General features: G+C 45.7%; 1 protein-coding gene across 4 annotated transcripts in view; it reads left to right on the top strand.

Moving 5' to 3' along the window:
* The window catches only part of Rbp6 (RNA-binding protein 6), a 361,701-nt gene that overhangs the window by 133,201 nt on the left and 204,758 nt on the right, over positions 1–23,742 (top strand). For all 4 annotated transcript variants that reach the window (XM_037433718.2, XM_037433719.2, XM_037433721.2 and 1 more), the window contains exon 5: positions 4,380–4,421. In XM_037433718.2, the coding sequence (XP_037289615.1) occupies positions 4,380–4,421 (42 nt within the window). The remainder of the gene's footprint in view (positions 1–4,379; positions 4,422–23,742) is intronic.

Raw genomic sequence — 23,742 nt, forward strand, 5'->3', positions numbered from 1 at the left:
GCTGTAAAAAGATACCAAGCATAAATAACCATTGTTTCTTTAAAAGTTTATCTGAGTCTTGTTCTAACACTATTTAATTGTTATCATTACCATATAACCATTATTGCAATCACCAGCGCTAAATAAAGTCCGCGGCGTTGATATATTTTTTGAAGCTTTTTTTGTGGCATCATATCCTGTGCTACACCATTTAGGTTTTAATTCTCTAATTAGGCATAAGATAACCAGAGGGCATAGACCGTTTTAAGTATCCGTCTGGCTCTGCCGACACTCTTCTGTCTATGAGACAGAAAGTCTTTATAAATCTTACTTTCTTGGCCACGGTGATATTCTAGCTCAAAGTCATCGTTGTGCTCCAATATTTCTGCCGTTTTACCGTATTATCACGCATTGCACAAATCCGTTTCTCTTTTGCCCTGCAGCTTACGTTTCGCCTTCTTCTATGCGACATTTTTTTATTATTATGTTATGTTATTGTCGTCTTTCCCTGTTGTCCAAACTTTTTTTTTTTCATTTCTGCTCTTCTCTGTTTTAATTTGCTCCGTAGACTGTATTTATTGTATGGTTTATCTTAAGTTTTTTTTTTTTCGAATAGAGTCATCTGGTTATTTGCTTTTAAGAATGCCATGCATATTTTCTACTGGGATTGCTACTGCAATTGACATTCGCCTTTGTCTATTCGTTCGATCAGACGTCTTTACACGGGGCGCGCGTGCTTAACACACGCACTTGGTGGTGCTGTTGAGTGCTCTCATGTGTGGCCTCCCTTAATTGGTGTGTTGAAACGATGTCGCGAAAATAAATAAAAAAAACCTCAGAGGCATGAACTCTTACAAATGATTCGTCGACAATGATGCGGCTGACGACTATTTTAAAGATACTGCTGGGGTGCATTACCAATGGAATGTATACGTGCATGAAGGATCTGATAAACGTTCCTCCACATGGTAGGCTGTCGTTCTTGAAGTGTATCATAGACAGCAACTCAGATTCCGGGCTGGTGACGTGCGTGGGCGTGTATTTCGGAGGCCGCAGTAGGGAGGCGTTTAATAGACGATGTTGTGCGCACCACGACAGCGTTGTTCGCGAAGACAACCACCGTGGACGTCTGATGTTGTTACGAAAATTGAGCGTTTATTAGTAGGAATCGCTCATTTCTGCTAGTTTGCAAGGATCTGTGTAACAGCTGCAGGCAAGTTTTTTCTGTTAATTATTTTCTCACTGCTGGTATTAACGACCACGAAAAAGTGCGTCAGGCGTCCACGAATACGAAGTGGGTAATATGTCAAGGTGTAACCGCGAGTTTATGAAGTCGCAGAAATGATTCTCATACGGGAAGCGTCGTGACCCCAAAATTTTATTTACCAGCGAACGATTGCACGGAGCAGTTTCTGGGACGGTCCATAGCGACATAGCACGTGGCCTAACGAAAAAAAAAAAGAAACCACAAATAATTCGGCAGCCAGCATAAATAAGCGAAGCGGTCCTTTCGCAGAAAGCAGCGCAGCACAAACAACGCTCGGCCACGAGACGAATTTCGCAGGCCGCGCAAGACGTCCGGAAGCGGCGACAGCCAAGGTCGAATCGCTTGTCTCTCCTCAGCACGCGACGTTCGCGTGCTCTTCTGTGGCCGCTGTGCTTCGCCGAACACGGCTCGCGTTTCGTTTCGCTGCCGCGAGAGAATGCTTTCGGCCGGGTTCTTCTAGAATGCTCTCGGTAACACTTGTAGGTAACTCATATACAATAACACGTGAGCCGTCTTTTTGCAGGGCGCACTGGGCCAGTGTGCTAGAATATCACGTTGACTTTCTCAGTCGATTTCGTTGTTTCTTGTCCAGCGAAACGTTCTGCACTCCACGTGGTGTTGTCTACCTCCGACCCACATTGACGTCACAGACTTTTGTGTTCTCTGACGTCACCTGGTGGCGTCAGAACTTGCTTATGTTTCTCCACAACGCGCTCGCCCAGAGAAGGTTACGGGGGTTTTGTACCTCATCACTCACCTGCCAAGTTTCGCCTTAGGTCACCCCTGAACAAGATACTTCGGGCCTCAAGATACTTAATGTGCCTCACCATGGATCACCTTGCAGTGGACACAACAGAAACATTTTATGCAAAAAATCTCGTTGAGATTTAACTGCGTTGCCCGTGAAAAAATCGTCCGTTGCTAGCCAAAATATGGCGAAAGGAAGTAAAGAAATTAGGCCTATCAATCTGCCAGCATGCGTTGTAGGTGAGAAGGACGTGGCTATCCCAATTGCGCCTCCCCGTTGTGGCTACAACCGCAGTTGTGTCGCCGGTTCCGAGCTTATGATTGCGAACGGACCGCCTCAATGGGCATAGTTTCAATAGCTTCTGACAAAAGCTATACCAGGTTCCTGTTAAATTTGTCGTTTCGAATACCATCTGTTTTTTCAGCCTGCGTCGTAACGCTGACTGCTTACTAAGAAAGGCTGCTTTCGAGTCGCCAGGAGCCCCGCTTTCGCGGTTGTGTTTGTAAGAAGCATGGTTGTGCTTGCAGTAAGACAACGCGCGTGTTATATTCTATAGTCTGGGGCGCACTCTGAATTCGATTCGAGCGCCTGATGGGATGGAGTCATCGATATAAAGGCGTGTTCTTCGCCCATCCTCACGACCCGAAGGCGAAAGTGGTCTTCTTTCTCTTCTCAGTCAATGTATGATAAGGGAAGAGGGAACACGGCCTCGCGTGCTACTGCCAAGTGCCGTCCAAGTTTTTTGTGTGTGTTCGCCTCCGAAAGGAGGGCACTGTGACTGCATCTTGTTGGCGTTACGTAACAGCCGTCACGCCAATATTTGCGATTTCCCGATGGCGTCACAAACTTTTATTGACTGTCACGTAATGATGGCGTCCTTTGGTGACCTCATCACGTGATCATGATTCTGTGCATCACTCTTCGCCGACGCCACGGCGTCTGATGAGGCATCTAAACCTTTTGGCTCAATATTGCGTAGGATTTTCACACAAAGATTCAATGTGTACAGTGTGTGATAACGGGCCTGCTAATTAGGCTGCTCTTAGTGCGCGTGTGTGCAATACTGCTTGAATGATAGGGCTCAGTGTGCTATCGGGTGATTCAAAGATGTAACCTCGAGCCCGTATGGTCCAAGTAATCAATGCTGCTTTAGCGCTGGAACCCCGACTAGTTTAATCTTTGTTAAGAATACCTCCTAATAATTAGGTGTTGCGGCATTACGCTCCAAAACTACGATATAATTGTTAGGTGCGCCATGGCGGAAGGCTCCAAAAGCTTTCTTCAGTTGGTCTTTTTTAACGTGGGCCTAAATTCAGGTACACGGGCCTCTGGTATTTCGACCCCATGTATATGATGTATTGAATTCTCATCCGAAGTGTGCGTTGCTTGCTGGCGATCACGATTCTCTCACGAGTCGAGGTGCATCCCGATTGTTCTGTACTCTGTCTCACCACTGTTGGTTCAGAACTATCACAGCGATGGGATGTAACAAGGCCACACACTTATGCAGCAGCTTGTGCAGCCCGATACAAAGGCATTAAACTTAAAAAGGGTTGGGTAAAATTGGTGTTTGTTTGGTGCGTGTTACGTGACATCGGTACGTGATGTGTTTATTCTACGTACTTATTTCGTACGTATTTATTTATTTCGTTGAGTCAACGCCGGTAACTGTGGTTACAAATCAACGAGGCAACACCCATTCAGAAGCGAGTGGCCGTTTTGATTAGAACTTGCTGCACGCCCACTGCGCCGACAGCAACAAATGGGTGGTGAAATCAGCCATCAATTTGTTTAAGCCTTCTCTGAGGATAAAGCGTCAGGTACGTCTTGCCGGTATTAGTGACATATGCTGCTTGCTTAGCCGCACCAAGCTTAACCCGCCGAGACAGTGCTCGGACTGACGGAAGCATACACGGACAGACAGACAGATTGAAGCATGGACGCACGGATGGAAGCGCGAAGGGATGAACGGACAACCGGGCTAACGGACGGATGCATGGACGGTTGTACACCCGGATGAATGGATGAACACTTTGCCCTCATCATCATTCGCTCCGTGGATATACGGCGAAAATTACTAACGATCTAGTTATGTTATTCCCAAGTATATATACGCACAACGCCACCTCCCTGTGGTTTACCAAAAAAACTCATATTCTTAAACCTACGTTTATTAGTGGTAAACAATAGTCACCATTAAATGTAGCTGCACTAGTTACCCAGTCGTTAGCTCACCTAATGAATTGAGGAAAATGAAGTTTGCTTGCACTTGAGAAAATCTTACCTCGCGTTGCACTGCACATCGTGCAACAAATGGCATTGATTTTTTGATATCTTTTTGTTCACTGTGTGTAAATCACTGGCGAATCGTTTTGTCTTTTTCAGATTGACCCAAAAATAGCCTTCCCGAAGAGAGCACACCCAAAGGTAAATGTCCTTCTTTCTATTCACCCAAAAAAAGAGCAGTTGAGATGCACACATGTTGTTTCAAAACAAGAAAATTAAAATCCTGACGTGTGTTCTGAGCTTGTATAATTAAGAGCTCGCCTTTCTGTGAACAAGCGCAGCATTTTCCTGAACGAAGTGCTGCGATGAACATTTCAGAATTTTCAGGCTCCGACAGAGTTATTGTGTGTAAAGCGCAGTCACACCCGCTTTCGTGCCTGTGATGTTCCTTCTGGTCCGCTACGCGGATGGCGGACTTGGGAATCTGGAAGTTATCCAGCAGAACGAGTGCTGAATTTCAGCTGATGTGTACACTCGCGCTTAGCCTAACTCTGCAGGAAAAGAGCAATAATAAAGCCTCACGTCTCGTTGCCAGGTTCAACTTTTGTGGATTTGTATGTAGCATCCATGGTCGCTTATTATGTTCTGCGTGTTTGCTTTGTTTCACAGTCGACATGATACCTCAATGGTGCTAGTTTCCTTCACATCTGTCTATGTTTGGATAGTTTAAATTAGTGTTACATGCATTTGGTAGTCATGTACGCGCTGAACTTGACTAATCGCATGCAACTGAGAAAAATGAGCGATTCGGCAGTGAACAGAGGATGACGACACTCCTTGAAAGCTAGCTTTCTCGCATTATGACTGCTGTTGCAGAGGAGCCAGCTTTAGGGTGCCAACTGTACCCTCTTCTTTTGGGCTCGTGTCTAGCGAACTGGGCTTTGCAGCGGCGTTAATTATGCACGCTCATTGTGATTTATGACTTCCAGGGCCACCTCGAAGGTAATTACGTTTCCCTCGAAACGCAACGTTTTCAGAGTGCGCATTGTTTCTGCCCTCTGCGTCGCCTCCGTTGCTTCGAAGACTGGTTAGCCACTCCTTTAATGATAACTGATGGCTCAGAATGAGCCGAGCACTGTTCCTCCGTTTTCTTCGGACTTTGCCCCCGATTTTTGTCTTGTTTTGTTTTGTTTGAAGATAGCGTAATTGTTCCTGAAACTAAATGCGTTGCTATACCGTATGAGAAGCCAGAGGATGGCTACGCGAGCTGTCTTTCAGTTCAACACCAGATGTAAAACGTCTCATTTTTCAAGCACTCTTGGTGTCTGCGTGCACTAGGAAGTTTTACGGCGCATCACGTGGGACATCCGCAGCTGACGTTGGGCTCGCTCGCCACGGGTTGAAGGTTATTGCGGGAATCAGTACACGCTGACGACACGATTGTTTATCGTATGAGGTTGATTGTCTATTGCCCTTTCCCGTGTCTCTTTTTGCGTATGGGTGGCCTTTAGGAGTTCGGTGTTTTTATAACTCCAAAATGAATCATAGCAAAAAAAAAGGAAATGACCTTTAGTCCTAGTTCATTCCGCGACGACAAAAAAGTAGGGGAGAAATATACCGTGCCACCAAAAGGCAGCACTCGAGGTCGTCAGCAGGTTGTAGGGAACGCACATAGCGAGTATTTGGGCCAAAGCGCTGTAACTAGTCAGGAAAAATTAACGACGAAAATTCCGCGAAGAAATATACCTCAGTTGACGCCCAAAGGTGGCACATGGGCCCTTGGTATCGCGTTCTTTCTGAAAAATCTGCATGGCTTTCCTTGTATGTTTGTGATTGAAACGAGTGATTGTCATATTTTCTTTCCAACCCTATGGTTACCTTGAGGAATTGTGCGGAAGTGATTTGCGACTAATAATAAGCGAAGACCGCCCCATACTTTTAAGGATTTCTTTGTTTCTCTTTCTTTGTGCACTAACAGAGCGAGGATGGGCAAGTGTCTATTTTTGTGTGGAATCTCTGACTGAGCACTGTTCTAGCTCAGGCGCCGTACTTCATTATTCAACTCGGCCGCCGCAGTGGTGGCTCAGTTGCTGCGGTGATAGGCTGCATGCATAAGCGATGGACACAGGTTCAATGTTCGATGGAGGTGGAAATGCGTGTTTATTGTGTGACGTCAGTGCAAGTAAAAGAACCACCGGGCGTGCCTCATACTGATGTCGTGGTTTTGGCGCGTAAATGCCCTGAAACTATTGCTGTCCAACGAAAGCACTTGACGTTACACAGCCAATAGAGTTTCGGGACCGACCTTTTGAATCCTCGTAAAGGGTTATCACCTGCCACGCAGTGTGTGGCCTAATGTCTTTGAGACTCGATCCCCGTCCTCTGAAGTCAGGTGAGGTTTGGTAGGCAAGACGTTTACTATTTTCGTGCGAGGATGAACGACGACGCGTCTTTACTACTTTGCTTGCACAGAAACCAAGCTTCGTTTCCCTGAAAACAGCTTCTGTTCTCTTGCTTGTTCTCTCTTTTAGCTGTCTCTTCTGAAGTTACTCGTAAACGCGCGCGATGGTGCTCAACCAGGCAGAAACCTGTGAGTGTCGCGCAGATGGCTGCTGCCGGCGTACATCCCGTGTTACTTCCTCCGGAGTTTTATCATGTAGCTCATCTCACAAGCGGTGGGCGATGAAGAAGGTGTATTAAAAGACGTTCGCAGCACGGCGGGAACGCATTTTCTTGGCGTTCATGTTTCTTGGTGGCGCTACGCACTTCTTCCTGTCACTATTCATGATGCTAACTTCAGTGTAATAAACCCTCCGCCCTTTTTGTTTTCTGAAGCCGCATATTCTCAGGAGTAGTCCCAGCAGGGCTTTGAAACCATAGGCTTCTTTTTTTTTTTGTAATTGAAGGTGCCGTTGGCTTTAGGGAACTAGCGCATTATTTAAATTTGCGATGTCCACCCTTTCCAAGTTACAGAAGCACAACAAAATTGCTGTGCCATAGTTATCGGGAGACGTGCATCATCGAGGACCGAGGAATATATGAAGCTCACACGTATTTTCTCCTTGAAGGAAACATTAGAAACGCAGATAAAGAACTGTACCAAAGAACTCTGTTGACGTCTCTGCTGGGGTGACATTTTGAATAAGTAGATTTCGGGGAAAATTATAGTGTTAAAAAAGAGAGGACGGCTAATGGGGAAGCCAAAACACCTATATGCAATACGCTACAAACATCTAAGGGCTATCCCCAATTTTGGTGTAGGTACGCATGTCTGGTAAATAATTTTTGAAAGGAACAGACACAGTTTATGCAAGGAGTCTCGTCACGGCGTGCTGTAGCTATCTTTTAACCGAAACTGAGAGCTTATGAGGTGACGCGCGTATTTGCTCCAATGCACCTTAGCTTATCAGGCGAGTTTGTACATCTGTGCCCTCGTTAGGCTGTGGGTGAAGGGGTACTTATTCAGTCCGAGCCGCCAAGCAACTTTGCAAGATTATCTGGCGTTTACGGCTGCTTTCTTCTTTATTGCCCCGCCGCGGTGGCCTAGTGGCTAAGGTACTCGGCTGCTGGCCCGCAGGTCGCGGGTTCGTATCGGGACTGCGGCGGCTGCACTTCTGATGGAGGCGGAAAAGTTGTAGTCCCGTGTGCCGAGTTTTGAGTGCACGTTAGAGAACCCCAGGTGGTCGAACCTTCCGGAGCCCTCCACTACGGCGTCTCTCATAATCATATGGCGGTTTTGGGACGTCAAACCCCACATATCTATCTGCTTTCTTGTTTATTGACACGATGCGAGAAGATAGCGTTCTGATCAGCCACCAGCTACTCCTCAGCTCTTGGAAGAAACATTCATGGTTCAGAATCGCATGTCTAACTAATATCACACAGTAACGCCATGAATACCAATAAATAAAAAAACACGTCAAGCGACGTTCTCACAGTCACACCTGATTTTGGTAACGTGTTCGTAAAGAACATCTAAAATACAAACGATAATGTTCCAATAATGTTACTAGTGAACGTGTATTTATACATCGTGTAGATCAATAATAGCAAGCCGAGAGCATGACAGACAACGCAACTTCATAACAATGACTTACATATAACAAATGACTGTAAATGACTAGATAAAATAAATGCATTGATAATGACCCACGATCGAATCAAATCAAAGGTTTATTTATTTGTTTATTTTGCAAAGCGTGGTACAGCGTGAAGGATGTACAGAGGAGGGTTCCAAGGCTAAAGGAGCGTACCGGGACTCTTTGCACAGAATGATCAGATGCAAACTACGAAATGTGCACACAAATGAAAAAAAAATCCAAGTAGAGAACAGGAAAGAAAAGAAAACACGGGTGAAAAATTTACGCAAAAAGTATTTCTGTGATGATTGGTGAGAATAATAAAATAACTTAGTGCATAAATTTCTTATTTGCAAAATACTGCAATGAACAAATACAAGTTCATTCTGTCAATGAGAACATGCAGCGAAAGCCACCATGAACTGTAACAATGTAAACTAAGGTAATCGCATGGCACTAAAGTAATCGCATTGCACAAAGGAGTCGGGATTGTGAGTGTTGTCATGTTTTGTTTGAGGAAACATAGATGAGGAAATAAAACGAGCAAGGAAGCCACTACCCAAACAGCATACAGGAATTAGAGGAAGGAGCCATGCCACAGGAAGTCAAGTTCGAAACTATTAACGAAAATGTCACGCACCAGATTACCCGCAATTAGAAAAAAACATGAGTTCATTGAACGTGCCTGTGATTTTCGTATTGCATTGAAATTTTGAAAAACAAAAGTAGCGACACCGTGGCAATCAGGAGGACGCTGGTTCGATTCCAGGGTGTTCGTGAGGATGACAAGCCTAAAAAGCCGATTTTTCTCGCTCGAAAACCACTTTAAAAGCTTAATCAATACAATGTAATGATATATCCAACACCATTCCTGTTTATGCAGCAGTAAATGAGCGAGTGGAAAGAGAAATATTCACCTATTCAAGGAGCAGATAAAAGTGCCTATCGCTCAAATAACCAAGGGCCCTGCAAGTAATCAGGACGTATGGCGACGGACTTTAGCATTGACTCAACGTGAGTCAAAGTCACGTGAATAATTGGTGGTCCTGTAGCCTCTCAGAATGACACCAACTACAACAGCGTCCGAACCATAAAATCAGGCCAGAACCAGCCTAAGGCAGCAGCTCATTTGTGCAGCCTTTAGTAACAGGGCATTTGAAGGCTGTGCGCACACATTTTCAACAGATGCTCTTGCTCGTGACTGCAACATGCCGAATTCATGGACACTAAAGTAAACCACAGACATGGTGGCCAAAATTTTCTCTCACTCTCTCTCTATCTCTTTCTCTATATATATATATATACATATAAGTCACCAGAAGAAGCGAACGAGCAAACGAAAAACGATGCTTTATTGCCAACGTTACGGCCGGGGACCGGCCTTCGTCAGGGCATACGTGTGACCCAGAAGAAGCGAACGAGCAAACGAAAAACGATGCTTTATTGCCAACGTTACGGCCGGGGACCGGCCTTCGTCAGGGCATACGTCACACGTATGCCCTGACGAAGGCCGGTCCCCGGCCGTAACGTTGGCAATAAAGCATCGTTTTTCGTTTGCTCGTTCGCTTCTTCTGGTGACTTATAACTCGACCGGAATCCAGGAAGACTTTCAAGAAATATATATATATATATATATATATATATATATATATATATATATATATATATATATATATATATATATCGTACGCGTTAAGACACGGCAGATGAACATGCTAAAATAAAATGTTTATTACTTCGAATGTTTCGGCAGGAGAGCCTGCCTTCGCCAGGGAATATATATATGTAGCAATTTATTGACTTTCTAAGCCACGGGTCCAACCTTTACTAGGATGTCGGCTGCGGGTCCGCAGCAGAAATGTCAATGAATGACTTCCTGGTTACGGGCGCTTACATCACTATTTATCCATATGGGCGTGTGTGTGTACAAAATAGATAAATTCGGGGCGTGGCGTCTGCGGTATTTGCAGACCTTGTTACGCCAATGTCATACAGAACAGCAAAGTCGGCGCTCACCATTGTAGAACGAACATGATTCACACCTCGATCACTTTTTACGTATTTAGGCAGTATTACATTTCTACACAGATATTTTCTGATATGTCACACTGTCATAAGCCTTTGGACATTGCTTTGTCTTATTTCTGAAACAAAAAACGACGACGAAGTGTTGGGGTATCCAAGCGCTTCTCTCTGGGCTCTCCGTTTTTTTTTTTTTGGGGGGGGGGGTGAAACCTTCAGTTTTGTATGGTGCCTCGGCTCCGCGTCTTGCGGCCATGGACGTGGGGCCTTCTGGGGGGCCGCCTGGCCGGCAGTCATCTCGGCTGACCACCACGAGGAAGAGACGAACTTCACTCAGTGACAGGGAGAACACAGAGCTGTACTCAGCCGCCTCGGAAGACGACTCATCCGACGATGATTTCATTTCTGCCTGGAGCAAGAAGGCAAAAAAGAAGATTGTCAACGCAGCCTCGCCCACCTCTGCGAGTACAGTGACTATGAAGTCAAGGCATGAATGCTGGCCACACGTCACCATCTTTGTGCCAGAAGAGTCCTCAGGAAACCTGCGACTGCTGAACAGGCAAGCACTCTCCGCTTTTTTTGGAACGTGTGGTACCTAATGAAATCAAAGGAATCAGAGTAAATACGTGAAAAATATGCCCGCCATAGACGTATTCCACGTGAATGCGCTTGGACTGCTCAAACAAAACACTGAGCTAGGCGGCATCAGAGTGCGGCCCTTTACACCGATTGACAACTCGTCCATTGCTGGTGTGATATACGACGTAGACATTGCGATTCTCGACGCTGACTTGCCTACTCTCATCAAACCGGCAAATGAGGGTACTGTCATCACTCAGGTACACCGCTTTGAAAAGTCACGCTGTGTGAAACTGGTCTTGCACACGATCCCATGTCACACGATCCCATGTCACACGATTGCACACGATCCCATGTCAAAGCCCGACATTTTCGACGTCCGGTTCGGCCTTTTGTGCAAAAGCCACCTAAATGCCACCAGTGCTTTAAACTAGGTCACGTCAAGGGCGTATGCCCGAACTCGCTACGGTGCCCCCGGTGCACAGAGCCCCATTCGGAAGATGCGTTTCAGTCCACATTTCTTAAATGCGGTAACTGTAATGGCTCACACACTGCCTCATCGAAAGACTGCCCTCGAATTAGGAAGGAGCGTGCGGTGCTTAAGCAAATGGTCACAAACAATTCGACCCTCGGGGATGCTGCCGAAACAGTCCGGCCTCGGCAGCGGTGTCGGTGCCATCGTTCGACCTCAAAGACTGCGCAAGCTTAAAATAACAGCGCCACCTCTACTGCAGCACCATTAAGTCAAGCTGCAACAGGACCGACAAATTCAAAGAAGACTTTGGAGAGGACTAGCTCTACAGAGCAATGGCCTATTCTTCCAAGTCATCCGCTAATCATAGAACGTCAGCAGACCATGCCCACTCAAAGGTCTTCACCAACCGCTGATGACACTCAAGAAAGATGGCAAAGTCATAACTATGCTTCGTTCTCTTATGGATGCCATCCGGGAGATCTTGTTGGACATGAGGACAACGTCTGCTCGAAGCGCTCTCAAAGTACTGGACGCCTTAAGTCCAGTGCTTGAATCGTTCGAGTAGAAATATGGCTAACGATCACCATCATTTCTAAGAAGTCAAGGAAGCATCCATCATTCAGTGCAACTCCAGTGGACTAAAACAGCGTGTTTTAGGACTTTCACGAATTAGTGTGCGTCGACATGTTTCAAGACATCAGCATTTGTGAACCCAACGCGTGTGTGAGCTCTCTTTTCTCTCATTTTTTTTCCATATTTCAAACTCCCTCAACTATATATATATGCCCAGCGTAGGGTAGCATACCGGTCGCTCCAGAGTGGTTACCATCCCTGCCTTTTCTTTTCCTCCTGTTCCTCCTCTTTACTTATTTTATTATTTACGTAACTGTATGCTTGGATATCAGATATATTACTAGTTTCACCTATTGGTGGCAACCTTTATTTTTTTTTTTACAGCGCACACACAAAAAATGAAGCGATTCCAGACCGTGTTAATAACGGCTGTTTCTTGGGCTTATAGTGTAGGCTTGATGTTACAGCTCATTTGATCGTAGGTTCGGCGCTGGTTGCATCTTCTTTGGCTGAGAAGCCATCCTGGAAAATAATAAAGTTGCTCTTTGTTTTCCAAATGAGAATACACACAGTACACTTGCGTATGTAACACACATTTAGAGAAGATCGGTTAAGCTGCCTAGTACTCTCAACCAAACGTAATTTTCCTTCCTCAGCGGCAGCGGGACAGGCCGACGAGAACTGGTTCATTACGGAGAAAATAAAACGGAGGCTGATTCGGCGCGCAAGCGAGAACTGGCGGCGAACCAGGCGCTGCCGTTGCACGCACGCATATGCAAATTGCGGCGCCGTCTTTGTATTCCAGCGAGGGTTCAAAATCGTCATCGACCGCTGGCCGTAGCACAGTTAATTTGTGCCGAGCTAGGAGAGCAGCCAAATGAAAGATAGCTGGATCGATGAGCACCATCGAGCGCTGACCCAATCACGGAAACATTGTGCCGCTCGCGCTAAGAGAACAGGGGCGCACATTTTCCGAGAACTACAAGCTGGTTACAAGAGATGTTTGTAATGGAAATGCTGAACGAATTAAGTGTCTTCTGTACAGAAAGATTCGAAACCGAAGGAGCAATATCTGTGCATCGGAACAAAGTGAACTGTGTTTCTTGAATGGCGGTCTATGTGCCCTACTCGAACTTGCCTTCCGTTCAGTCACAGTGCCATCCTGAATCATCCTCCTTTTCCTCAGTATAGAACAAACACGTTTGTATTTTCTGTCCTAATGAATAGGATTGTCACTTCGAGCCGGCACTGTGGTCACGTGATTGAATTCCGGCCGCAACAGCCGCATTTCCTATGGAATTGGAAATGCCTGAGGACCGTGTGTCAAGATTTAGGTGCACGTTAAAGAACCCCAGGTGGTCTATCTAAATTTCTGGAGCTCTTCCCTACGGCGTCTCTCATAATCATACGGTGGTTTTGGAACGTAAGCTCGAGCAATTATTATTATGCAATACTTCGTGAAAAAATAAGTCACGTCACTCGGCAGCTCCGTTTTCAACGGCTATAGGCTACGCTCTGTTACGCCTGGGAGTCCACACCGAACGTCATTGCCTCTGCAAAGGTAATCTGTGTCATGGCTATGCGAAGGTGATACATTTTTCGGAGCTCTTGCAAGCAAAATGTCTTGTCGCTTAAGTTGAATAGCCGCCTGGTGTTTCGGACAACCAGAATACGACGCTACGTGTTGGTCTTCATTGGTACATGTGGGTTGATTCCTCGATTTACAATTTTTGTAATCATGTTCTCTGGCACATATTTTGCAGCGAAGTTATCCATGACACGGTTCGGCAACATGGCCATATCGTTGACAGTTGTAATTTCTCGTAGCGGGCTGTAGGTGCTCTTCCACTGGATGACTTGTGAATTCTAGGAGAACACGAGGCGGCAATGGCTTGTCGGGTGAGAACTCAAGAATGGCACTGCTGAGTAAATGTGGCTCTGCTGAACCATCTTCACGACGGAGCTATTTAGTCTGTCTCTTGACTGAGATTACACCTCTGTCTCTTAAATATTCAAGCAGTTGATCTTGACTGTATTGTACAAGTACTTGTCTCATCTTTCCTACGTTCTTCGCATACGGCAGCAGTGAATACGGTGTCACTTCAAGACTTGCAACATGTGTTAACTCAAGAAGTCCGGAGTATCCAGTAACTGCAGAGACATGGAGAAGTTGTCATCTCTGTTGACATGGAATGACTGCACTTTCTCTTTAGCAGCAGATACCACTTCACTGGCCAGTTTGTTGGGATTGATTTTCCAGAAGGAGGCGCAAGAGTCTTTTAGCTTAAAGATTATGGGTATCTCCACTGGTCGGGCTTTCTTCTTCTGTACTGTTGCGGAGTGCCTGTTTTCTGCTTTCATATCACAGTTCATTTCCTTGGAGTCAATGGTCGTTGCATCGCTATAATCGTCTTGATTATCGGCTCGCGCCTTCTTCGAAGTAACATCATCGGCGTTGGGTGTCGTCGAAGGGTCGTCACAGTCCTCGTCAGGTCCGTGAAACACGGGATTCTCTTGCTGTTCAGACGCATTCATTACTTCGTCCTCATCAGATGGCCGCTGGGAAGAATGGCTGCCACCCGTAACCGAAGCTCTCGGACGTCGTAGCCTAAAGTGAGGCTTCGGCGTCTGGGAGACGAAGCGCTTGGTGCGCCGTGAAGGTGGTGGCCGAATCTTGGCAGTAAGATGCAGAAGACGAGTAAGAAAACTCACAAAATGGGTGAAAAACAGCAGTGCAAGGAAGCTCACGTCAAGTGATTCTCCACTTCGTACGACATGGGATGTTTGGACAACCCGCGACATCACATCTATCCGGTATTTTGCCGCTATTCGAGCTTGTTAAGAGCTTTCCTATACCACACGCCCCGAATCGAAAACTTTGCCATTAACCGTGCGAAAGTGTGAGCGTGATTGACCGAAACCAGAACATGTCGACACAACTGCACATTTAGCTCCGCAGCCGTAATATGAAACAGAAGCTCTGGCCGGCCGCATCTTTCTTTATTGTCAAAATTAATCTAGCTCACTTTGAATTAAAGGATGGGGTAGGAGTTACGTCATCGATATAGAGGCGCTGACGTCACTTTGACAGGAGGCTCCCCTGCAGTACCTCAATTTCGTTGATATATCGCTTGCAAGTGCTATGGTCTTGTTAAATGGGGAATTCGACGCCAACTCATTGGCGAGAACCCTGCGCTGCCTCGCGGGCGACGTGTGAACAATCACAGCGAAAGCGGTTATGAGATCAAAACTCGGGTCACACGTGGTGCCGTAGTTGTCCGCTGCCAGTGTCCGTAATCATTTTGGCGAACTAAGAATAGTACCAAGGACACAGTGGGGTTGGAACCCGGGTCCTCTGCGTGCCAGCCCAGTATTCTACGACTGAACTATGCTGGTGCTTTTAACTTTTTCGCAAACTTGCCTTAGGCAGGTTTGATGTCGGAAAAGGAAGTGCTTTAATATAAGTAATTGAGCGCAACAAAATAACATTGAGGTGTCACACAACGTGCATAGCGTAATGCGTGAATCGGCCATGGCTCCAACCCATTACAAAAGCTTGTTTTTGATCACCTGTTCACTGTGGTGCTTCAGGCATAATTCCTCATCGTCATAATTCCTCTTCAGGCATAATTCCTCATTGTCGTCACCACTGCATGAACAATTGGCACAATATTCCTTGCAAGTGTTTATCGGATACCACACTTCTCGGAAGAATGACATGAAAGCAGCATTGAGAATGCTGGCCTACTACGCAGAAATTATTATTAGTAATATCGTAGTGGGCACGCAGCAAATGTGATTGGAGCATTTGCCAAATGAGTGATCGGTAATCTTTCTACTATATCTCCATTAATCTAAATCTGCACAATATTTCTTAAACCACTCAATTCTCGCCAATCTTCTACAGTGGGTATGAGCTGTAGACAACAGGTGAACAAGAACAAGAGTGTTTAGAAAAGACTCTGAAAGGCTGCTCTTCTAGCTTTCACTGTGACTGCCCTGCGCCTTCCGCGTAGGCCAGGCGTTTTTTTTTCTTTTTTTTTGTGGCGCTAACATAGCTTAGAGACGCCGGCATGGATGTCGACAAGCTCGAAGGTCATATTTACGGAATTAGTAGTTTTCATAGTTTGTAGCTGCAGCAGTAGAGCTATCGTATTAAAATTCAGAATTTGGGCCAGCATGAAACCGCGAGGCATTCTGTGTGGCAGTCAAATATTCTACCACGGAGCCATAAATGATATTCTACAACATAAGTTCTACAACCTGTGTCGTAAAGGAGTCCTGCGAACGTTTTCCAATTATCCAAGAGTTACCTCACTAAAGGAGTTTGTTCCTTCACGAATCGACTGCTGCAAAAATTTTAGAATGTGCGTCAGTGTACACGAGTGGAGTGACAGATTTGAACCGCGTCGTAGTTGTTTTCTATCTCCTTTCGTCCCGGCGAGTGCCCTAGAAGCTAACTTAGTGGGATATGGCACGGGAGAATGAGTACACGTCACGTGCGTGCCATAACTTCAGTAACTTAAAAGCGATAGCGTCAAAGTGCTCGTTCACAGAAATTCTGGCGTCGGTGTCGTTGGTTGTGAGTGACAAATCATTCTATCCGTGACCGAAAAATCGAAAACGGTGCAAATAATAAATTACAAAAATGTCCTCGGTTGGAAAGCGGACCAAACTAGGGTCATTTCGGTCCGAGTGAGTATCGAACACTGGTCATTTTCGTGACACGCAGATCATCTACCACACAGCAACGCGTCTGCTTACGAATACCGGGAAAAGAGCTTTCACTGCTTGAAAATGCAGTGGAACTATATATACTTTGATGTTTTACAAACACACGCGTCCTGTATTCATGCATCACAAAGCAACATGACATGAAATATTGCACTAAAAGTACGTGGTACAAGCGTTTATTGCCAGCGGGCGTCAGAGCATATGATTATCATGATGATATGTAGGGTTTAATGCCCCAAAATCACCATATAATCTTGACAGATGCTGTAGTGGAGGGCTCCGGAAATTTCGCCTACCTGGGGGTTTCTTTATAACGTGCACCCAAATCTGAGCACACGGGCCTAGACCATTTTCGCCTCGATGGAAAACGAAGCCGCCGCAGCCGTGATTCGATCCCGCAACCTGCGGGTCAGCAGCCGAGTACCTCAGTTGTTAGACCTCCGCGGCGGCGACATGTGGTTATCATAATGGTTTCCTGGTTTAAAGCCGGTTACTCACTACAAAAGACAACGACGTGACTGCGCCCTTAAGGCCACATAGTGAGTGCATAGCCAGCTCAAAAAGGTTTCGTGCACCAGGTGTTTGATGCACGCAGTAGGCACAACATATTGCTATAGCGTTCAACCACTTAAGACGAAACTTTAGGATTCCCTCATTTTTATCTCGTTTTTCTTCAAACACGAGGTTGAATTTCGGTATGATTGTGAGTGCGCTCGCTATATAGGGAGCCTGCATGAGTGACGGTCGGTCATGTAGGCTCCCTAGCGCTCGTGGGAATGTTGCGATTTCCCGCAACTATACTGCTCACGACGCTTTGCTCCATGAATTGCTCCATGTTTCAGACTATACCTGGCTTGTGTATCGATTGGGTGTATTAAAGCTGACCATGCATTACAAATGGCTCGTGAATAAATCGTCTTCATCCACGGCCCTAATGGAGTTAGAAGCTACGTGGGCGTATCCACTTTTCTCAAAACACTGAATAATGGCACTTGCATAGAAGCCCTCAAGTAGTTTACAAATGTCAATGTCACGCGAATGGTCGCCTCCTTGCTCTCAGCATGGCGGCTGCATCCACCGAGAATCAATGAGAAGACAGTTAATTTCGTTTCCTTGCCGGTATCAGTGGAAGCCTGGAAAGAAGCCATACCGATAAGCGAAGCATGGCAAGTGAATGGCACGATGAAGTGAAAGGGGAGGAAGGGGTGACCAAATCGCGTTCCACTCTCGATTGCGAAGCTTGAACTTCGCGCCAGTGTATTCCATGTTGACAAGCGATCTTCAGACAGCCATCGAATAGCGTGTCTCATTTCTGGTGTGGAATTAACGACGCGTCTAACTTCGGCGAACAGTTAAACATTATGAAAAACCGAGCACCATATAATTTTTTTGCCAGAAGAGGCTACGAAGTGAGGGCTATTGCTACAAGAGTTGGGCGCTTGTAAGGTTTGGTGCACCGCTGCTCGTAGAACACGCAACAACTCTTTTATAGGTGGATCAAGCTAGGCTACACATGCGGCAGCTCGGAGCAGGGTGTCTCTTCTGTGGGCTCAAAAACGGGTGCGAAGTTGTCGAAATTCCCACACCACGCCTTGAAGCCAACATTTTTTTTTTTTTTTGTAGCAAATGCTCGTTGTGGCTCATTTGTTTTCCTCTTTAGAATAAACAGCGCATGTGCCTACTGGAAGCAGGCTCCACCGTGAAGCGAGCGCTTCCGTCTTTCCTCGGGCGATAAATTGACGGCCGTGCGGCGGCGTCGTCGTGTAGCGTCCATTCCCGCCACGACTGGCGCCATCGACTCGAACGATTAGCGAGCGCTTCGATATTTCACGTGGGATCGATGCGACCAAAACTGCGGACATAAATTCTCATAACTGTCGCCAGAGGGTCGCGTTTTCCCTCGGCAAAGCGAGTGCCCGAGCCATCATCGGCAATGCGGAAATGTGCTACAGCTGCTCCACGTTTGTTTCTCGGCATCAGTTCAGCGCCGACGATGGAGCCGCGTTTTCTTGCTCTGCTCCGTCGTCTGCACTGGCGGCGTGCCAGCGTGTCGCGAATAAAGAACCGAGCGAGCACGCGGAGATTGATTGGGGCTGGCAGTAAATCTGGAAAAGCAATTACCCGCTTTGTTCTACTCGTGGTCAAATATCGTTCGGAGCCAGATTGAAGTGTGTTTTAGGAATCGCGCTGTACGGGGCTCATCAACGTGGTCTGCGAATCAGTGTGTCAAACCAAGGACGTCAAAACACGTCAGAAGTTTAACGTGAAGTTTAGTGGTCTGAGCCAAACGTACAGATAATTCGGTGGTGTCCATCGCGTTCATGATTTCGTGGACCTTTTTCAGGGCGCGCATCAATAAGTACCCGAAGTAGTATTTTTTGTTAGGGCTAACCAGTGTTTGACAATATCTTCAAGTGACCGTCCCGCTAGCAAGACCTGTGGCGACATCAGTGTTTCTGAAGCGTGTGTGCCACTTTCTAGTTTGTTGTAGGGCCTGTATGACCGATGAGAAAGGAAGACATGGGACGGCGGCAAATAAAGCCAAACTAACATCTTTTTACAAGTGGAATAACACGAAGAGTGAAAGCTTTGTTGGACTTTTCCTGAGCTCTTTTTATCATCAGTCAATTAGCTTGTGATCACATCATACATTTAGCGCGATTCGATTTCTATGAAAATAAAAAAAATGCCACCGAGTTAAGTCTTTATCCTCTGGCGTTGCATAAGCGGCCATGTACTGGCCTTCGCTAATCGCGGAGGTTATGCCATGCGATGCAAATTGCTTGCGTGGCTTTTTCCGCGTCGTGAAGTAATTACAAGGGGGAGCGTCGTGACAGAAACGACCGAACACGTGACAGAGACGTCAGAGCGCATGGTCAGGGCAGACAAAGCTGCGGCGACTTATACTCGGCCAAACACGCTGCGTTTAGGAAGTCGTGCACATGTATTGGACCTCAATAAACGAAAGAGGACATTTAAAGTCCGGCATTCGTTTCAGTATCACGAAGCTGCAAAGACGTTAGTATGGATTTCTGAGAACTAAAGCTCTGTGGGTGGCGCGAAAGTGGCCAGGAGGTCGAACTCAGCGCCAACACCTTTAATTCTTAACGTAGCTTATGGCGCGAAAAAAAAAAAACACGAGAGAAGGACGTTAAGAATGAAGCAACTCGCCCAACCAGTCACTGTGCCTTTAATTCCGCAGAGATAATCCGTAGCGATTTGTGCTATGAAGCGGTCCAACTTTCCTACAACGCGGTCTCCCTCGCGGGCTGCTGCAGGGACAAGCGTCTCGCGACCGATGCTTCGAGCAACGTTCGCTCGCCGAGGCGTGGCTCATTCCGCTCTTTTACGTCAGGTGTAGTACCGCAATAACGAAGGTCACGTGTCCTGCTCGATGACGTTGTGTGTGCTGTGATTGGAGTGCGGATTGTTTTTTTTTTTTCTTTATCTACACCATTGCTTGCAGCAAACAAGTAGAAAATAAAAGGACACACGCGGCGAAGCGCAATCAAGGAGCTGATTTCCTTTTTTTTTAAATACGCAAGTTGATGATGTTGAGTTTTTAAGCAAATCTATTTTTAAAAAATAAATCAGGTGAACTGCACTCTTCCCGAAAGTGCTATTTTGTTTCGCACTTTCTTGTTGCGCGTGACGATGTTACAGGATCAGTATGGTCCAACTAGGGTGATGAGTAGTTTTGGCGTATTTTCACCCGTGATCTGCAAACACCTTCGCCAAATGCGATCGCAAAGTTTGCTGAAAATAAAGTGAATATGAAAATGTAGACGATGCCGAGTTCTTAAAGACGGCTAACTTCTGATTTGATAAATATCGTGAAAGCACTATGTCGTTGGGCGTCATTGTTAACTGGCAGGATGAATGAAATCGCTTGCGTCTATTTAATTGCGAGCAACCACTTGATTCTGCCGATTGTTACTCTACGGTAGATTCCGCTCTCGACTGAACTTTGAAACAGTCGAGAACTGAATGCAACGACATCACACTTCACGCATGAAAAGAAAGGTTTTGTCATAATCGACACTGTCCTTTCCACAGAACGGCGTGACTTGTGTGAAATGCTCACCGCACCTTCGAACGTTGCACCATCAGCACTAATAATTGCCGATTACTCTGGAAATGGAGAGCCAGTATTTTTAGCGGTTTTCGTTCGAGGGTAACTTTATTATGCTATTTTGGCCTGACATCAGCGAATATTTTGATGATTTTTTTTTGTTCTACAAGTTCTCCAGACACCCGCAATGACGGCACCTTTTGGTTTCTGCGGTGGAAGGGGAATTAAAAGAAAGAGAAGTGAATGGGCACAAATAACGCATGAGAACAAGTCCTCGGCAGATACGTTTGAACTGTGGTAAACTTGCGATGCTCGCCAAAAGTGAATGTGACGAGCTAAGGTATTGGAATGAATAAATCCACTAATATAGGAATTTAGCGTTCGAGCTTGCACTGTTGTCGAAGAAATCACTCAAGTGAAAAGTAAGCGATCTGAGAGGAGGGGCTTTGTCGGTTTGCGTGTGGTCCCATTTCGAGCAGGTTGTCTGCTTCCCTTCCTTTTCGATACTGTATGTCAATATATATACGCTGTGTTACCAAGCAACATTTAGGTTAATCACGTGTTATAGAAAAGAGGACGTTGTTATAGCCGACTATCAATGAAGAAGAAGATCTTGACTTGCGCAAAACTACTGAAGAATGTTCTACGTACAGCAGCATGCACGCCGTTTTAACCTGAAGAGTTGAATGCTGTACGCTGAATGCCATAAATGGATTACACGAAAAAAATCAAAATAGAGGGGTGGCAGGCTGTTCCGGAAAAAGTATAACATTGGATGTGATTGGCAATAGTACTCAGTGACAAGGATGACGAAGCTTCCGATTTTGCGGACATCTTCGGAAATTCGGGAACTCTTACGGCTCCGACACGAGAAATGTTAGCCTGCACGCTTTGCTTGTTAATAATGGACGTGGCCCCGCCGCGGTGGTCTAGTGGCTAAGGTACTCGGCTGCTGACCCGCAGGGCGCGGGTTCGAATCCCGGCTGCGGCGGCTGCATTTCCGATGGAGGCGGAAATGTTGTAGGCCCGTGTGCTCAGATTTGGGTGCACGTTAAAGAACCCCAGGTGGTCTAAATTTCCGGAGCCCTCCACTACGGCGTCTCTCATAATCATATAGTGGTTTTGGGACGTTAAACCCCACATATCAATCAATCAATCAATAATGGACGTATTTTCGCTTCTGCGTGCTTTCTGCCGAAAGTGAGGTTATTATTGTTGCTAGCCAAATCCAAAAACATTGCACGGGTTTATAAACGACGTAGTATTGTACGCTCGTCGCGGTATTTTATAGCTGGAACACTTCTTTTGTAAATATAACCACTCCCGTCTGTAATGTCTATTGACCCTGAGAGTAAGTAAATCAGTAAATAAATAAAGATAGGAGAGATGATGGAATGGCCATTTATGAACAACCAAACTGTGAAAATTCCTTGAAAAAGAAGCTGTCTGTACACGCGTATATAACTGAGCTTGAAATCGCCAACTCTGTCTCATAATGTTTGTGAGGCGTCATCGAAACGATTGCGTTACAAAGTGGTCATATATATTCGTTGTCAAGCTCTCATGGCCTGTGTACAAAACAATTCACCTTTCATATTTGATTAGCGCTCTCTTGAAAGTAATGCTCATGTGTAAAACTTTTGCGCTTTCTTTTCCTTCTTGCATTCGCCGTTACGTACTTAGTAAATAGTTTCGTTGTAGATAGAAAGCCGCTCTTAGACATATTGCGCAATGCTTGTCAACTGATAAATCAATTCGCTTGACTTCGTATCACTTATTGAGTGTACGAGGTGCAAGAACAGCTAGTTATTTGCTTGAAAAATTTATCTGAGCTACGTGTGGTGAATGCCTTTTAAACAGACGTTCATGAATTTTTCATAACATCTTGAGTATACTTTAGAACAAGCAGTTGGAGGGACCGACAACTGGCTAGAACGTGTGATTTGATCATGGTTGAAATGAAATCTCCATGAACTGTAGTGACAGATTCGAGCATCCTTTTCGTGTTCTGAGAGCAGAACTTGTATTTTCATATTGTTTGTAAAGGTAACGAAAACCAGCATGACACGCAGCCTAGTGGAACAGCATTGAACCTTGTAGTCGATCACTTTGCTGTACGCAGTGACGTAGTATGATGTTGTCATGCATTAGTCCTCCAAATTAGAGTACGTCTGATATTAGCCATTCACCTTTCTTTTGTGGGCTGCTTGCGAGCTAGAGTTGCACGGTGAGCAGCAGCCGTGTACCCCAGGTATATATAGACCGGTAGCGACGGCTTTATATAGAATCCCAAACGTTCAGAAAATGGCGGCTGATCAGCTGTTCATGGGGCTCAGCGCCATCTCTGTGAGCAGAGAACACTACCGGCGGAACAAAAAATAAAGCGGAACTGACGCAATAGCTGGTAAACAAGTGACGTAATTTTGTGTGCACTAGCGCGAAATTTGATTCCAAATGACTTTTCATAGGCCCCTGATCGCTAAGGACTCGCGCTGTGGCGAGCGCCGGTGAATCATCTACGAATGCGCTTCAAGTGAACGCTAGCTGATCTAATACGGACTCATGAATAAATAGTGATGTATAAGTGTACTGCCGTTCATTTTGCCTCAGTTTTGTAAAAAAAGCATATTCTTCGAACTTTTGTTCGCCGTTCGTGGTATGTTCTACCGATAGATTAAGACAACCAACAGCATATGTCACATCTGCAGCGTGGCTTAATTTTTTCACATTTACGGAGGTTTTTTCATGCACAATGCTTGTGATTTCCTGTTTTATAAGGAAGGAATGACGCCTATAGTCACGCCAAAATGATGACATTTTCGTTTTATTCAACGGTCTAATAACTCAAACTTATTACACCGCACAAGCTAGTAATAAGAACAAAAAAATCAGCGGACACGCCCAGCGTTATGTTTTTTTTTTTTCTTGCTTTATGTTCCGATAAATTACCGCTACGTATGTGAATGAAGACACGCGAACTGTACCTTG

The sequence above is a fragment of the Rhipicephalus microplus genome, chromosome 3, assembly GCF_043290135.1.
Source record: "Rhipicephalus microplus isolate Deutch F79 chromosome 3, USDA_Rmic, whole genome shotgun sequence".
NCBI lineage: Eukaryota > Metazoa > Arthropoda > Arachnida > Ixodida > Ixodidae > Rhipicephalus > Rhipicephalus microplus.